The sequence below is a fragment of the Bufo bufo genome, chromosome 1 (assembly GCF_905171765.1).
Source record: "Bufo bufo chromosome 1, aBufBuf1.1, whole genome shotgun sequence".
NCBI lineage: Eukaryota > Metazoa > Chordata > Amphibia > Anura > Bufonidae > Bufo > Bufo bufo.
Genome location: NC_053389.1, coordinates 453,571,798 through 453,590,754, shown reverse-complemented (window position 1 = coordinate 453,590,754; position 18,957 = coordinate 453,571,798). Strand labels below are relative to the sequence as shown.

The window sequence follows — 18,957 nt, the reverse complement described above, 5'->3', positions numbered from 1 at the left end:
GTGAAAGTAAGAAGCTTGGGATTGATATATGACCCATAATGCTGTACAGCCAGCCAATCCACAGATAGTCATCCCTTGTGATGTCAGAGCCCTATAAAAGGGCCTTGTCCCCTGCGGTCTCCCCATTTCACTGTGAGCTGAGCTTAGGGAAAGATGTGGCAAGCGCTTATTGCAACAGTATTGCAGAAAGCTTTTAATTGTAGCATATTGGATAGGGAGAGTGCAGGGATGTTGCAGGGACAGTGTAGGGAGGTCGCAGGGAGAGTTTTTATACACTGTAAGGAGAGCATGGGGAGAGCAGAGGGAGACTGCAGGGACAGTGCAAGTTGAGTGTAATTGCTGTGTGCATCTTGTTGAACTGCTGTCACAATTCCCATTAATCTGTTTTATATAGAATTACTGTGTCTCAGTATTAAAGGGCGGTCTAATATATCGCCGCCTGCATCTTGTTGAACTGCTGACACAATCCCTGTTAGGCCTTGTTCACACGTTAGTTATTTGATCAGTTATTTCCATCAGTTATTGTGAGCCAAAACCAGGTGCGGGTCACAAACAGAACAGTTGCAAATCTTTTCGTTATACCTTATTTCTGTGTAGCCTCCACTCCTGGTTTTGTCTCACAAAAACTGATGGACATAACTGATCAAATAACTGACGTGCGAACTAGGCGTAAATCTGTTTATATATAAGTTTATATATAGACTTACTGTGCTTCAGTATTAAAGGGCGGTCTAATATATCGCCATCTGCATCTTGATTGGAAGGCAGAGGGAGATGGTGTTGATCGTGGCATCTGAGGGGTTAAATTACGGGGTTTGGTGGTATCACCATTCTTCGTAATTGTGGCCGGGTGTCTGCTGTATGATACAGCCGACACCTGCTGTGTACGGAGCGGGCTCTACGCATTAGCCCATACGCTCCTTCAGCCACCGTGGCGTACAGGTATACCTGATTTATAGTGATTTGTGACAGGTTACTTTGTAATGAATCAAATTTCTTGTCAAAGTTCAGTGAACCAACCGAATAAAATTTTTCAAAACTTTGCTCATCACTAGTGTTGAGCGAGCATACTCGGCCGAACACCAGTTCGGCTAAAGCATTGTGATGCTCGGCACATCGCGGTGTTCGGCCGAATACTGAATGTGCTCGAGTATGATGCTCGAGTCTCCTCCCCACACGTTTCTTGGCTATAAACGTGCAGGTAAGTACTGCCACTCACTGTAATACCATAGCCATGTTGGTTATTGACGTTACAGTGATTGGCTGGCCGAAATGCGTCATCGGGTGCTATAAAGCACCCGATGACACGTGGTTCGGCTCAGTCTTAGTCAGGGAGAGCTGTGCTGTAGAAGGGACAGACAGTGTAGGGAATTTAATTATTATTTTTTGTTAGGCAGGGTTGGTGTTAGAGACCCAAAAGTCCTTTTAAAGACTATTGTTGTGTCTGGCAGCAATATATAAATTTTTAGCGCAACCTGTGCTAAATTGCGTGCGATTAGAGACCCAACAGTCCTTTTAAGGACTATTGTTGTATCTGGCAGCAATATATATTTTTAGCGCAACCCGCGCTAAATAGCTTGCAATTGTTTGGCTGCTGCAAACAGCAACATTATTTGTGCTACATCTCCTGTGTAACGTGTGCGCAGCCTAAAAATATCTGTGACATCGAGGAGCTCTTTTCATCGCCATTCCTTAATTTGGGCCTCTCGCCAAGCCCGCTTGAAGAGGGACATGAGGAGATCATGTGCACTGATGCCCAAACTCTTGAGCATCCACAAGTGCACTGATGCCCAAACTCTTGAGCAGTCACAAGTAGATGATGGTGGGGAACGGCAATTAGTGTTTGACGAGGTGGATGATGATGATGAGACACAGTTGCCAATAATTCAACCACAATTAGTCTCAAGAGGATGATGATGATGAGCATGAAACACAGTTGTCAATAAGTGAGGTTGTTGTTAGGTCAACAAGTCAGGAGGATGACCATAGTGAGGAAGTGGAAGAGGATGTGGTGGACGGTGAAATCACTGACCCAACCTGGGAAGGTGGCAAGCTGAGCGAGGACAGCAGTACGGAGGGGGAGGGATCCGCAGCACCGCAACAGACTGGAAGAGGCAGTGAGGTGGCAAAAGGGATAAGGCGGGCCACACCAAACAGGCCCACAACTGTTCCCCGGAGCACCCCCTTGCGGCAATCTCCATTTCCAAGGGGTAGATGTTCCGCAGTCTGGCACTTTTTTGAGGAAAGTGCGGACAATAAAAGAATTGTGATTTGCAACCTGTGCCTCCCCAAAATAAGCAGGGGCGTGAACACTAGCAACCTCACCACCACTAGCATGATCCGCCACATGGCATCAAAGCACCCTTATAGGTGGGCCGAACGCCTGGGTCCACAACCAGTGTCTGCGGGTCACACCACTGCCTCCTCTTCCCCTGTGTTACGTGCTGGCTAATCCCCTCTCCAGGACGCAGGCTCGAATGCCTCCCGCCCTGTACCTGGACCTTCGCAAGCACCATCAGCTAGCACATCCACTTCTGTGTCCCAGCGCAGCATACAGATGTCCATACCCCAGGCCTTTGAACGATAGCGCAAATACCCATCCACCCACCCACAGGCCATAGCACTAAATGCGCACCTTTCCAAAATTCCTGGCACAGGAAGTGTTGCCATTTAGGCTTGTGGAACTGAGGCTTTCCGCAGCCTGATTGCGGCAGCCGTCCCTCGTTACTCAGTCCCCAGCCAATTTTTCCCGGTGTGCCGTCCCCGCCTTACACCAACATGTGTCCCGTCACATTACCCGTGCCCTGACCAACGCACTTATTGGGAAGGTCCACTTAACGACTGATACATGGACAAGTGCTTGTGCCCAGGGATTCTACATTTCCCTGACAGCACACTGGGTGAATGTTGTGGAGGCCGGGAGCGAGTCGTACCCTGTGATCGCACAGTTGCTACCGACGCCAAGGATTGCGGACCTTACTTCCATCAGGATTTCCGCCACCACCTACATTAGTGGCTGCGAACCCCCCTTCTCCTCCTCCACCTCCTCCTCCTCCACTTCCACCTCTGAATTCTCATCTTGCAGCACCAGTCAGCCATCAGTCAGTAGCTGAAAGCAGTGTAGCACTGCACTCGGGAAGAGGCAACAGGCCATTCTGAAACTAATATGTTTAGGTTACAAACAGCACACTGCTGCAGAGCTGTGGCAGGGTATAAGGGACCAGAGCTGTTGCTCTCACCACTCAACCTACAACCAGGCATGGTTGTGTCTAATAATTGCCGTAACTTGGTGGCGGCTTTGGAGCTCGGCAAGCTCACACACATACCATGCCTAGCCCACTTGTTCAACTTAGTGGTTCAGCAGTTTCTCAAAACCTACCCCAATTTGCCTGAGCTACTGGTGAAGGTGTGCTGCGTGTGTGCCCATTTCCGAAAGTCATCCACAGCTGCCGCCGATCTGGCAACGCTGCTGCGGCGCTTGCAATTGCCAGCTCACAGACTGTTGTGCGACGTGAGCACGTGCTGGAACTCCACGTTCCACATGTTGGCCAGGCTTTGTGAGAAGCAGAGGGCAGTAGTGGAATACCAGCTGCAACATGGTCGTCGCCATTCCAGTCAGCTTCCGCTCTTCACAAGCAACGAGTGGGCATGGATGTCTGACCTCTGTGAGGTTTTACACAACTTTGAGGAATCAACACAGATGGTGAGCGGCGATGCGGGTACTATCAGCGTAACCATGCCACTTCTGTTTCTACTGAAACCCTCGCTGCTCACAATGAAGGGGGACGCTTTGCATGTGGAGGAGGTGGAAATGGGGGAAGACAGTACACAGGGTGATAGCCAGACCACCCTCCGTTCGTCTTCTCAGCGCAAATTGGATGATGATGAGGAGGAGCAGTGGAGACGGTTGCCTCCGCTACAGAGGGTAGTACCCACAGCAGGTTTATTCCATCTGTTCAGCGTGGATGGGCTGAAGAGGAGGAAGAGGATGAGGAGATTGAGAGTCATCCTCCTGATGAGGACAGCAAAGTCTTGTCTGTTGGGACTCTTGCACAAATAGCTGACTTTATGTTATGCTGCCTTTCCTGTGACCCTCGCGGTATACGCATATTGGCCAACACCGATTACTGGTTGTTCACCCTTCTCAACCCCCGATACAAAGAGAACTTCTCATCTCTCATTCCTGTGGTGGAGAGGACTAGCAAAATGGTGCAATACCAGAAGGTCCTTGTGGAAAAATTGCTCCAATAATTTCCAGCTGACAACGCTGGCAGCAGAGTACGTAGTTCCTTGGGCAACCGAGTAGGGGAGATGAGGGGAACACACAGCAGTTCCAACAGAGGAAAGACCACACTCTCCAAGGCCTGGGACAGTTTCATGACACCCTGCCAGCACCCTCACCCTGATGCACGGCCTAGTGTCACAAGGAGAGAAAAGTTTTGGAAGATGGTGACGGAGTACGTAGCAGACCGTGTCAGCGTCCTCAATGATCCCTCTGTGCCTTACAACTATTGGGTGTCCAAGCTGGACACGTGGCACGTACTGGCGCTCTACGCCTTGGAGGTGCTGGCCTGCCCTGCTGCCAGCGTTTTGTCAGAGCGGGTATTTAGTGCTGCTGGGGGCATAATAACTGATAAGCGCATCCGACTGTCAACTGAAAATGCTAACAGGTTGACTCTTATCAAAATGAACAATGCCTGGATTGCGCCTGACTTCTCTAATCCACCAGAGGAAAGCGGTTGAACATAAAGGCACTTTAAATGTGGCTTTTATGGTGTATTGAATACACTGTATTCCCATGCACCCCTTCCATCACAAAAAAGGGTATATGGTTCAATCTTCCCTTTCTCGTCCTCCTCCTCCTCCTCTTACATCATATCAACATGCTTGTTAGGCTGCCCTCGTTTTAGAGGGTCAGCTCAGCAGCAGGCCCTCAACCATAATTTTTTCGATGGTCAGCTCAGCAGCAGGCCCTCACCTCTAATGTTTTAGAGAGTCAGCTCACCAGCAGACCCTCAACCATAATTTTTTCAATGATCAGCTCAGCAGCAGGCCCTCAACCATAATTTTTTCCATGGTCAGCTCAGCAGCAGGCCCTCGCCCCTAATATTTTAGAGAGTCAGTTCAGTAGCAGACCCTCAACCATAATTTTTTCGATGGTCAACTCAGCAGCAGGTCCTCGTCCATAATTTTATCCATAGTCAGATCAGCAGCAGGCCCTTGCTCATAATGTTTTACAGAGTCAGCTCAGTAGCAAACCCTCAACCATAATTTTTTCGATGGTCAGCTCAGCAGCAGGCCCTCGCCCATAATTTTTTTGATGGTCAGCTCAGCAGCAGGCCCTTGCCCATAATTTTTTCCATGGTCATATCAGCAGCAGGAACTCGCCCCTAATGTTTAAGAGGGTCACCAGCAGGCCCTTGCTCCTAATGTTTTTGAGGGTCACCAGCATCCCATCAATCATAATTTTTCAAGGGTGTGTATAATGCCCTCCTTATGTGTAATAAAGGGTGTATTGGAGTGCCGGTTCCTTGTAATTTTTACATCATCAGCATTTCCTAGTGCAGCAGTGCAGGAGAAATGCATCCTCCGATCAATATATCCCAACAGACCCAACCATTTTTGCAGATTCTTCACCTTGTTAGTCTACTTCACTTGTACTTATAAAACAAAGCACCTATGGTCTGTACAGATGCACCACATAGCAGCAGATATTTGGCTCCTTGCACACTTTCATGTATATGAGGCTCTAGACTAGATGTTGAAGTGAGGTCATTCCAAGCAAACAGTATATGTTTTTGTCTTTTATGTATCTAAAATTTGGACATATTTTATGGTCAAGTTTAACATGTAGAGAAAAGAACAACAATAATGGTATAAAGTATGAGAAGACTGAACCAACCTGCCACCACCTGTATAGATGAAATATCACCAAGAAAGTTTCCTTTCACCCTCTGAACTGTGACATTATAAATTCCACCAGGGTAAAGATGGGTTGCTGTATACTCTGGCTCTGCTTTGGAGACATTGAAATCTCTTACATATGTTTGGTTTTTAATTAGAATTCTGTAGTGAGTAAAACTACTTCCAACCGGGTCCCAATGCAGAGTAGCAGAAGTGGTATTAATGTCCTTACTAGATAGCCCACAAATTCCAGCAGGCCCTACATAAAAAAAAAACACATGAACACATTAAGAAGCACTCTCAAAAAATGAATATATACTAAATTTCTAAATGTAGCCATGCAAATTTATCAGTGTATCATGCGAAATATGAATGTAAAGTTACTTTTACACCAGCATTTTTGCCGGATCCATCTTTTATTAGCAAAAATGCGTCCATCATAATAATACAACCGTCTGCATCCGTTATGAACGAATCTAAAATAGCCAAGACAGATCCATCTCTAAAAGCATTGTAAGTCAATGGGGGATGGATCCGTTTTCTTTTGTGTCAGAGAAAATGGATCCCTCTCCATTGACTTACATTGTGAGTCATGACGGATCCGTCTTGCTCCACACCACATCGCGGACAGGAAAACGCTGATTGCAGCGTTATTCTGTCCACAATGGGGTCACAACAAAACAGAACGGGATTCATTCTGTTTCATTCAGTTCAGTTTTGTCCCCTTTGACAATGAATGGGGACAAAATGGAAGCGTTTTCCCCCGCTACTGAGATCCTAGCGGAAAGTGCAGATGTGAAAGTAGCCTAATCTATGGGCTTCTGACCACAAAGACATAATTATCTTGTTCATGGCATGCAGAAAATATGGAAACAACCAAGCTGTGCTCAATCATCTGTTGTGTCCAGCTCCCGGACTAAAATACCTACACAACTGATATATGTGAAGGTAGCCTTACTAAGCTAAGTTCTAAATTCACATGCATGGTTGCTTAAAGGGCTTTTGTCACCCCACTAAAGTCATATTTTTTTTTTGGGCTAGTTAAATTACTTATAATGCGATATATGAAAATATAATTGTCTTACTTACTTTGATTCAGCAGTTTCTTCTAAAAACTAAGTTTTATAATATGTAAATTAGGTCTCTACCAGCAAGTAGGGCGGCTACTTGCTGGTAGCAGCTGCAGAAAACCGCCCCCTCGTCGTGTTGATTGACAGGGCCAGCCGGGATCTCCTCCTCCGGCCAGCCCTGTCGGCATTTCAAAAATCGCGCGCCTGTGTTCATTCGGCGCAGGCGCTCTGAGATGAGGAGGCTCGCCTCCTCAGCATTCCCTCAGTGCGCCTGCGCCGATGACGTCTTCTATTTCGGTGATGTCATCGGCGCAGGCGCACTGAGGGAGTTCTGAGGAGGCGAGCCTCCTCATCTCAGAGCGAACACAGGTGCGCGATTTTTGAAATGCCGCCCTACTTGCTGGTAGAGACCTAATTTACATATTATAAAACTTCGTTTTTAGAAGAAACTGCTGAATCAAAGTAAGTAAGACCATTATATTTTCATATATCGCATTATAAGTAATTTAAACTAGCCCAACAAAAAAAAATGACTTTAGTGGGGTGACAGAAGCCCTTTAAATTTAGGCACAAAAATTTATACTTAACTATACATCAGCAATACAAAAAAATACTCTTTAGAGGTAACGGGAGAACCACTTGTTTCATGTCTAAAAAAACTTTATAAAGGTGATGGGAGAGATTTATCAAGACCTACGTTTTCAAGTCGGTGTTGATATACTCAAATCAATATAATGCTACGAGACTCCCAGGCAGTGCTGGGAGGTCAGGCCGGGAGCTGCGTTGCGGACTCGCTGCGGGAGGAACGCTCGTCTGCAAGGGGCCTTAGGCTGGGTTCACACGGGCGTTGCGGGAAAATGTGTGGGTGCGTTTTTCCGCATGAGTGCAAAACATTGTAATGCGTTTTGCACTCGCGTGAGGAAAAATCGCGCATGTTTGGTACCCAAACCCGAACTTCTTCACAGAAGTTCGGGCTTGGGATCGGTGTTCTGTAAGATTGTATTATTTCCCCTTATAACATAGTTATAAGGGAAAATAATAGCATTCTGAATACAGAATGCATAGTAAACTAGCGCTGGAGGGTGTGGGGGATTAGCTCTTTTCCGGTGGTTGCAACCACACACTTCTTCACGGACACCAGGATTTAGGGGCCAAACTGTGCTTTATTGTGGCACACGGCATAAAGAAAAACACACAAAGCCAAAATAAAATACCTTGCCCGTCTGGGCCCTATCTAAACACATAGGTTTCCCTGACTCACCTAAAGCGTACCACAGTTCACACCCGTGATGAGATGCAGCTTTCCCAGCCCAACCTCCAGGCTGCTCCCACACCAGGGTCTCTTGTGGGATAGTGGTCTCTCAGCCCTCCCGGCTCAGACCACACGGAGCCACTCCAGCCTTCTGTGTGCAATTCCTCCAAAGTCCAGGCTATTGCCTAGCCTCGTGGCCCCTCAGCCTTGCCTAGCTGAGACCACACTGACAGAGCCTCACCAGGCCTCTGTCTGCACACTCTCCAGAGTGAGACACACCCAAGATCCTGTAGCAGGATTAAATAGGATCCCTGGACATGAGCATGGCCTAAGTCCCGGACTGGAACCTGGGGAAACACCACCTTAATGTTCACATTGCCACATATCCCCCCCCTCTGTTCAAACCTGTGGGGGTGAACACATGTACTAACTGGATGCTCATGACAGGGCATCCACATTTTCTTGCCATCGCCTGGCTCAACCTTCCTCCTGGAAGATGTGGTCAGCGTCAGAGGCTTCCCTTTATTTTGCCAGACCCACGACAACAGCGCTTGGTTTGTCACCCTCATGAGTTTATTACAGAGCTGACAAGGCCTCTGGGATTTTCTTGCCCATCTCATGAGCAGGTACTGTCTTTTTAAATTTTCTGGCTTCTGCACAGGCCCCTCACGTCCTTTCTTGGACTGTAGCAACTCTTGACTGAACTGTTCCCAGTCATGGTCGTGTCCAGACCCTTTCTCTTTTGCCTTGCGGGGCTCCTTCAGCAGAGAAGGTTTCTTATGTCTCGCTCCTTTTCCACGCATCTGGACCCCTTTTCCATTATTCTCAGCAGGGGTTTCTTCGGGTTTGGAGCCAGCTTCAGAGTCTTCTGCGTCTTCAGTGGCTGTTCCCACTTCAGCAGTCGCTCTTTCCACCCTAACCTTGGTCTCTGGGACATCCAAGGTTTTCTCCCATTTCAAGACCTCTGCCTTAGCTTCTTTGGCCTCTATTTCTTTGGAGTCTCCAATTTCTTTATTATCCTTTTTATCCTTCACGGACTTGGCCTCATATCCTTGCCATCTTAACTCCTCCTCCTTCTCATCAAGGTTGGAGGCACTGGGGACATCAGGATCTTCACCAGACTCGTTTCCTTCCGTTGCCTTCTCCAGCAGACCGCTGGCTTTCTGTAAGGCACTAACGGCAGAGGGAACATCTTTCATGACCAGGTCCTGGCTACTTATTGCCACGAGTCTCTTGGCCTCTGCATTCACATCAGCTGGGTGAGCAGAAAGATCTTCCGTCTTCTCCGCCTCGGTCGGCACCACGGCGCCACCATCTCCAGACCCATTCTTAACAGGCTCTGGCTTAGACTTCTTCAACTCATAGACGTTCTTCCTGACATCATCCTTTGAGCTCATGAGCTCTTCCATCCCTGCTCTGAGTTGTCTGTTCAGCCTCTCACATTCATCTCGCTCCTCAAGCGCTTCTTCAAGGGATCGAGCCGAGGAGAGGGTCTCCTGTTCCAGATGCTCTTCACTTGGCTCTGCTGCAGCCGATGTAGGAGTATCACCATTACCCCCTGTGGGGGTTTCACGCAGGGTCTCTTTAAGCACTTTGTTTGTATCTACTGCAGTCTTCTTCGGTGACTCTGTGAAGACATCTAGTCCCTTCTCTATCATATCTAGGGACTGTGTGGAGAGAGAAAAATCTTCAGGATTGCAGCTGTACTGACGTGTCAGGTCATCTACCCCTGCCTGGGTATGGGTCTCAGACACTAGGCTGCCATCTCCCCACTCAGCTCTCGTCACGTCATGTATAACTGTCGTCTGGTCGCTACTAGTGACCACCTGAATTTTGCAATACCTTGACTTGGTAGCTTCCTTCTCGGAGTTGCTAATGGTCACAGCGCATATATCGCCTATGTCACTGGTTCCATTATTAACACTGACTTCTAGAGGCACTGCCGAGTTAATCCCTACCTGGGAAATTACTTTATTGACCATAAAACACTGTGGAGACTGCATGTCCACCTCTGGTACGTGTGATACTCCCTCTAGGACTGCTACCCTTTCTTGCACGTTCACCAGAGTAGGATTGCTCCACTCGGTGCTCACAACATTTATCTGCACTTCTGCATCATTCACATGTTTCTTATCAGCACCATTGTTTTCTATAGGCAATATTCTTTCCCCATGACAGTCAATGTGCAGCTCCCTTAGACCTTCATTTACACGGGCAAGTACAGGTTCTGCAGGAGTTTCGTCACTATCTGCAGAAGTGTCTACCTTGCCCCATAACAACGAAACGTTATCACAACCCAACATCACATCATATAAGAACATATTGGTAACATCAGGTCCACAAGACCCAGTTCTCACTGGAGACTCCCCCTCAGTGAGAACCACCTGCACTTGCTCAGGCTCTCTTTTAGGTGCCTGGTTCACATTACTTATATGCAATTCTTCAAACACCCTGATCATGTCATAAAGTTCTTCATGAAAAATAGCAGATTAAGAAAATAAAGCTTCATCATCATTTACATTTTTATCACCAGGGGGCGCTTCTCCCCTGACCACAGCCTGCAACAGAAAAGGCATGTTATCAACATCAGATATTTCACATGACATCCCACTTTCATTATGCATTTCCGCCAACCTGGCACAATCACCTTGCACCTTATCCACACCATTGTCTCTAATGGTCACTTCACTTAAAGGATTAGATACCAGTTCTGCAGGAGTGTTTCCACTTCCCCACAAGTCACGGAACAACGGGAAATCATGGCCCAACAGTCCCTCCTGCATGAGCGTAGTTCTACCAGCAAGTCCATAAGTCCCAGTTCTCACGGTAGTCTCACACTCAGTGAGAATCATCGGACAATTCTTATTAACTGCATGACTGTCCCGTACACTTAGCATTATATTACTTTTCATATGGTCACACACTTTTGAGACAGTTTCTAGCCTCGGTGACATATCACCCAACGGCCCAGGGGGTAGCAACTGCCGCCTGCTCAATGTCACTGGGTCTGTTACACACGGGATAATTGGAACGATCTTACCGATTGTCGTCACGGATTCGGCACTCACGGGAGATGAGGGGAGTCCAGGAATATCTCCAGCACGGTCATCACCCCTCTCCTTAATACAGTAGTTGCCACGGGAAACGCCTTGGCCTTGACTCCAACCTTTATCCAGACAGTCACTCCATCCGCACCCTTTAGGACTTTGCGCACACGTGCAGGAAACATAGGATCTCCTGAGAGCTGCACCACTCTCCACCTCCTTTTCTTCCCGACGGTTGCCCTTGGCAACGGCATATTTTTGCTTTTTCTCCGGCATTCCCAGCACACTGCCGACCTCTGGGAACTTTGTGCAGGGTCCATACAGCGTTGAGGACCCTCTATTCAGGGCTAGCTGCAGCTGCGCCTCCAGAGCCTCTCGCTCAGCATCAAATTTTGCCAACTCACGTGGGGTACAACCCATCTGTTTTACCAGTTTTTCCTGCCGTTTAATCTCCCACGTCCGTCGGACGTATTCTTCCCCGAGGCCCATGGCAACAGTCAGTCTCGTAGCAGGAAAAACTTTTAGCAGCCAGTCCCCTTTTTCTGGGCTACTGGCCCTTTAATTCACTGCACAGTAAGGGCTCATGCACACGACCGTATGCCCTCCGAGACATACGGTCCGTGAGCTGGCCATATGTCCCGGAGCGGCATACATCGTGCGCACGGGAGCGCACCGGAGCGCACAGCATCATAGGTTACTATGATGCTGAGCGCATCGGGCCGCCCGCGGGGCTATTGTTCCGCACTCATAATATCATATGAGTGCGGGACAATAGTCTGGCGGGCGGCCCGATGCGCACAGCATCATAGTAACCTATGATGCTGTGCACTCCCGTGCGTACGATGTATGCCGCTCCGGGACATATGGCCAGCTCACGGACCGTATGTCTCGGAGGGCATACGGTCGTGTGCATGAGCCCTAACTCCTTTGCAACCCAGCAAAAAGTGTCCAGAACAGCATGAGCAGCACCTGCTCCTTTCAGTGAGGTCGTTGTCCCTAGCAACCACGTTGTTTTTTTTTTCTTTTCAGCACGGACATGTGCCCGCATCCGACACCAATTGTGGGGGATTAGCTCTTTTCCGGTGGTTGCAACCACACACTTCTTCACGGACACCAGGATTTAGGGGCCAAACTGTGCTTTATTGTGGCACACGGCATAAAGAAAAACACACAAAGCCAAAATAAAATACCTTGCCCGTCTGGGCCCTATCTAAACACATAGGTTTCCCTGACTCACCTAAAGCGTACCACAGTTCACACCCGTGATGAGATGCGGCTTTCCCAGCCCAACCTCCAGGCTGCTCCCACACCAGGGTCTCTTGTGGGATAGTGGTCTCTCAGCCCTCCCGGCTCAGACCACACGGAGCCACTCCAGCCTTCTGTGTGCAATTCCCCCAAAGTCCAGGCTATTGCCTAGCCTCGTGGCCCCTCAGCCTTGCCTAGCTGAGACCACACTGACAGAGCCTCACCAGGCCTCTGTCTGCACACTCTCCAGAGTGAGACACACCCAAGATCCAGTAGCAGGATTAAATAGGATCCCTGGACATGAGCATGGCCTAAGTCCCGGACTGGAACCTGGGGAAACACCACCTTAATGTTCACATTGCCACAAGGGGTTAAAAAATAAATAAAAATAATTTAACTCCCCTTAGTCCACTTGATCGCGGCCCGGCATCTCCTTCTGTCTCCTTTGTTGAATAGGACCTGTGGTGAGCATTAATTACAGGAACAGGACCTGATGACGTCACTCCGGTCATCACATGGTACGTCACCATGGTAAAAGATCATGTGACGTACCATGTGATGACCGGAGTGACGTCATCAAAGGTCCTGTTCCTGTAATTAATGCTCACCACAGGTCCTATTCAACAAAGGAGACAGAAGGAGATGCCGGGCTACGCGATCAAGTGGACTAAGGTGAGTTAAATTTTATTTTTATTTTTTTAACCCCTCCAGCGCTGTTTTACTATGCATTCTGTATTCAGAATGCTATTATTTTCCCTTATAACCATGTTATAAGGGAAAATAATAATGATCGGGTCTCCATCCCGATCATCTCCTAGCAACCGTACGTGAAAATCGCATTGCATCCGCACTTGCTTGCGGATGCTTGCGATTTTCACGCAACCCCATTCACTTCTATGGGACCTGCGTTGCGTGAAAAACGCAGAATATAGAGCAGGGATGGCCAACCTGAGGCTCTCCAGATGTTGCAAAACTACAACTCCCATCATGCCCGGACAGTCTACAGCTATCAGCCTACAGCAGGGCATGGTGGGAGTTGTAGTTTTACAACAGCTGGAGAGCCTCAGGTTGGCCATGCCTGATATAGAGCATGCTGCGATTTTCACGCAACGCACAAGTGATGCGTGAAAATCACCGCTGTGAACAGCCCCATAGAAATGAATGGGTGGGTACCTCAATCATCGCATCCGCGCGGAATACTCACCCGTGTGAAAGGGGCCTTAGTATTCCTTTATTAGCAATTTAAGCAAAAAACTCAATTGTGTGTGTGTTAGTGGAGGCTATTACACCAACTCACTGCATTAAACATAATCCACTTTTGACCCCGAGGACCAGCATCCTTTTCCACAGAGTCATTCATAGGCTCAAGCCAAGAAAATTGAAAGAGTACTTACTGGTACTAGCTGTTTTCTCTATTGGGACGCTAAATTGCTCCCCTTTAATTGTTTGAAGTTGAAATATGTAGTCTTCCCCAGGTAAAAGGTTCTTAATCACTGCTTCATTATCAACCATTGCTACCTTATGAAATGTTTCTCTGTTGCTTGATTGATAGGTTAGCTGTGAAAAGATAAGCCTTGTTATATCAGCAATTAAAAGAATGCTCAATGTAAAAAATAGACACCATTAAAATAACGGCAATTTTTCCCCTAACACCATTGTGGCGAAACCAACCTCGCCACTGGGTGCTGGAGAAGCCTGGTTGCCAGCCTCTTGCCCCAGGATTATGGGCCCTCTCATCAGCCTATGCTAAACTTAAACCCCATGGCGATTTGACTGTGTTTGTGGCATCTGAGCGCTGTTTGGATATTGAGCGCTCAGATCCAAGCCATCTGGGGATATGTTAAATGTCTATGTTTACTGTAATGGTTGTGACATTGTATATTTGAATAGTGATGTCTGTCCTATTGTCCCCACGTGTGTTTTGGCGATTTCCCTTTGTCCTGAGAGATAATTGAATTACTCCTTGGTTGTCTCCAGGAGAGAAGACATTGTGTATTCTCCAGCCTGTGATAATTACATCAACCCAATGTGTAAGGTAATTGTATCACAGGCAGAGGGGAGGATTATGTGTGGGAGTGTTTTACTGTATTGTACGTGTTTATTGGTTGTTTTTACAAAACCCTGTGGGTGGTACTAGTGTGTAACAATGTTATATAAGAACAATAAACACACAGCTCTGGCTGTCCACTGCTTTACCCTCAACGCGGAGCTTAGTTTCGTTCTTGGGGGGATTCACTGTATGCTGTTAGAGACTGATTGCTAGGAGTGTAAGCCGCTTGGGTGCGTTTCCTATTCGTCTGCTAGCAGCTATTAGTGAGGTTCAGTTCGGAGTTTGGAGCATTCCCTTGTATGCCGTTACAATTGGTGGCAAGCGGCGGGATCATTCCCACAGCCAGAAGGACAGCTACAGGAGACACCATTCCATGGATTTTACAATTTGAGGGCAACACATGTCCTAGTACAGCGACCCTGACAGCACCAGAATGGAACCAGCAGTAGAGTATGATGAGGAAGACCTGGATGGCCGGGATGCATTAAGGAAAGGCATCTGGTACCAGGCCCTGGATAATGTACAACACCAGCGAGGTGAGAGTCTCCCCAGTGAAGAGCAGCGATTGCATAAGCAAGTGTCCCTGCGGATGCCCTTCCTGTGAGAGCAGCCCCTGGAGGAATGGGTGAAGGAACTAGAGCACCGGGTATGGCAGGAGCTATGGCTGGAGGATGACTACCAGGCGCTCTGGTGGTATATGACACAGTATATACCCTGGACAGCTGAGCATGACAAGCCAGAGGGAGTGGAGTTTGATGGTCCTGGCTTGTTATGGGAGTCCTTTGCAGAGCCTGACTTCGGGAGCCCTGCACAGTCCAGACTCCGGACATTTTCTATGAGGGAGAGGCTAGACAGGATTGGGATGACCCCCAGGAGGTAGAGAAAGACCTGGCTCACCTAGCAACCCTGGAGTGGGAACTGGAGCAGGACTACTGAGATCTCTTCCACTCCATTGGGAAGGCTCAGCAGGACTGCAAGATGACAGACCCGGATCCAGACCCATTCAGCTGGGCAGATATTGTGGAGATTTACTGGGAAGAACCCCAGGTGACCGGTGGAGGTGGGACCGAGGTCTCTCCACCGCTCCTGCAGGGAATTGGGAGCCCAGTCTCCATTCCCCAGCGGCAGGCTGAGTTACAGGGGGCAGAGACAGTCGGTCCTGTCCCCCAGCGGCAGAGTGTCCTACAGGGAATAGAGAGCCCAGTCTCCTTTTCCCAGCAATAGGACACTGTATTGGGAGCGGAGACAGTCGGTCTCCCTCCCCAGAGGCTGGAAGTATGTATGGGAGAGGAGCTTGCTACCCCCTCTCCCCAGCGGCAATGTGATTTATTGGGAGCCCAGTCTCCATTCCCCAGCGGCAGGCTGAGTTACAGGGGGCAGAGACAGTCGGTCCTGTCCCCCAGCGGCAATGTGATTTATTGGGAATTGGGAGCCCAGTCTCCATTCCCCAGCGGCAGGCTGAGTTACAGGGGGCAGAGACAGTCGGTCCTGTCCCCCAGCGGAAATGTGATCTATTGGGAATTGGGAGCTCAGTCTCCATCCCACAGCAACAGAAGGATTTGTTGGCAATTGGGAGCCCAGTCTCCATTCCCCAGCGGCAGCTTAACGTACCAGGGGGAGACAGTAATCCCCACAACCATGCAGATGGGACCGTGGTCTCTGCACTCACAGCACAGGGGGTAGGGACACTTGGTCCTGTCCCCCAGCAACAGGGCTGATTAACCAAAGGGGAGACAGTCGGTCTCCCCCCACAGCAGCATGGTGGTTTATCTAAAGGGGAGACAGTCGGTCTCCCCCTCCAACAACCAGGCTACAACCAGGCTTCTTCCGTGGTAGCACTGGCACCAGGGCAAAGTACCGCTGGTCTCTGCCCACTCAGCAACCCACCAAGGCAGTCTACCAGTCCCCCACACAGCCGTAGTGAGGCACATGGACATGGAGAAGTTTATCCCTTGCTCAGGTGTAGTAACCATTTATTGTGGGTGGGCTGTACTGCTGTTTCTATTTTGTGGGTGGGCTGCTGGACTAACAAGGGCACTGACCGGCAGAAGGTCAGATACCCTGTTAGTCTGTTTGGAAAAGGGGAGAAATGTGGCGAAACCAACCTCGTCACTGGGTGCTGGAGAAGCCTGGTTGCCAGCCTCTTGCCCCAGGATTATGGGCCCTCTCATCAGCCCGTGCTAAACTTAAACCCCATGGCGATTTGACTGTGTTTGTGGCATCTGAGCGCTGTTTGGATATTGAGCGCTCAGATCCAAGCCATCTGGGGATATGTTAAATGTCTATGTTTACTGTAATGGTTGTGACATTGTATATTTGAATAGTGATGTCTGTCCTATTGTCCCCACGTGTGTATTGGCGATTTCCCTTTGTCCTGAGAGATTACTGAATTACTCCTCGGTTGTCTCTAGGATAGAAGACATTGTGTATTCTCCTGCCTGTGATAATTACATCAACCCATTGTGTAAGGTAATTGTATCACAGGCAGAGGGGAGGATTTTGTGTGGGAGTGTTTTACTGTATTGTACGTGTGGATGCCTTTAGTGTGCACTCAGTATTTATCTAAACGCTTCAATAGAATTCTATGATTTGCAGAATTGCTGCAAGGATGCGAAAAAATACAGATGTGTGTATGGCTCTATAGAAAAGAATGGGTCACTGTGCGATCCACAAAAAATGTGAATGGCACATGGACGAAAAATACAGTAGTGTGCATGTAGCCTAATCTTGTAACCCACTTTAATGCTGACATGTAACCTCCTTATGCTTCCTTGTGGTTGCATAGTCCAATATGGAAATATTGGGTGAAGAGCAGCATTCAAAAATTCTGTTCTGTGATAGAGGTAAAACAAATTAACTCATTTGTATGGCAAAGTGTAGCATTTCATAGTATTGAACTTTTTTGAGGTAAACAAATCCAGACTACTGCTACATTGGGGGAGACTCAAAGTGGTGTAAAGTAGAACTGGCTTAGTGGCCGATAGCAACCAGATTCCACCTTTCATTTTCCAAAGGAGCTGTCCAAAATGAAAGATGAAATCTGATTGGTTGCTATGGCCAACTAAGCCAGTTCTACTTTACACCAGTTTGATAAATGACCCCCATAGTGTGTCATGTGGTACTTAAGTACTGTAGGGTACAGCCACACAGTGCAACTGTGCAGTGGCCACGGTGCATCAAGAATCGCACTGCTCCGTAAGCTGCATCAGTATTGAAGTCAATCATTAGACACTCATTTCTTTTGCACTGTGCATTATTAATGGCGACTCAGTTCTTGCTGCTTCTCAGCCGAAGTATGGCCACACCATGTGGCTGTAGCCTAATACTTGTGATTACCAACCTCTTTGAGGGAGGGACACTAATATGCAAAGAGGTATCTCCCAAGGAAAAGAGCAATCTCGTCAGCACAACCTCTTGAAGGTGGCTCCCTATAAGTTACAGTTGACATTGCAGTGGTGAGCAGGTATAATTACAACTACACCATCCTATTCACTTGAATGGGAAAAATAGAGTCTACTAAAAAGGTACACCAATGCAAACCACTCGATGGAGGCCAAAAGGATACTGCTTTTTTTCTCCATTAGGTAAATGAGTACCAAAGTCTACTTTTGAGCCTGAGAGCCCCTTTACAACGGAAATAAGCAAATAACGCCATATCAGCATGGCTTCATGAGGGATCGGTCATGTCAAACTAATTTAATCAGTTTCTATGAGGAGGTAAGTTCTAGACTTGACAGCGGCAAATCAATGGATGTCGTATATCTGGACTTCTCCAAAGCATTTGACACTGTACCACATAAAAGGTTAGTATATAAAATGAGAATGCTCGGACTGGGAGAAAACGTCTGTATGTGGGTAAGTAACTGGCTCAATGATAGGAAACAGAGGGTGGTTATTAACGGTACACACTCAGATTGGATCACTGTCACTAGTGGAGTACCTCAGGGGTCAGTATTGGGCCCTATTCTCTTCAATATATTTATTAATGATCTCGTAGAAGGCTTGCATAGTAAAATATAAATTTTTGCAGATGACAATAAACTGTGTAAAGTAATTAACACTGAAGAGGACAGTATACTACTACAGAGGCATCTGGATAGATTGGAGGCTTGGGCAGATAAGTGGCAGATAAGGTGTAACACTGACAAATGTAAAGTTATGCACATGGGAAGGAATAATGTAAGTCACCCGTACATACTAAATGGTAAAACCCTCTGTAACACTGACATGGAAAAGGATCTAGGAATTTTAATAAACAGCAAACTAAGCTGCAAAAACCAGTGTCAGGCAGCTGCTGCCAAGACCAATAAGATAATGGGTTGCATCAAAAGGGGCATAGATGCCCGGGATAAGAACATAGTCCTACCACTTTACAAATCGCTAGTTAGACCA

At 47.8% G+C, this 18,957-nt stretch overlaps 1 protein-coding gene across 3 annotated transcripts in view; it reads right to left on the bottom strand.

The window, feature by feature from the left end:
* The window catches only part of PTPRQ (protein tyrosine phosphatase receptor type Q), a 538,157-nt gene that overhangs the window by 403,077 nt on the left and 116,123 nt on the right, over positions 1-18,957 (bottom strand). For all 3 annotated transcript variants that reach the window (XM_040408443.1, XM_040408453.1, XM_040408462.1), the window contains exons 17-18: positions 13,910-14,072; positions 5,903-6,163 (exon numbers count right to left, since the gene is read on the bottom strand). In XM_040408443.1, coding sequence (XP_040264377.1) covers positions 5,903-6,163; positions 13,910-14,072 — 424 coding nt within the window. The remainder of the gene's footprint in view (positions 1-5,902; positions 6,164-13,909; positions 14,073-18,957) is intronic.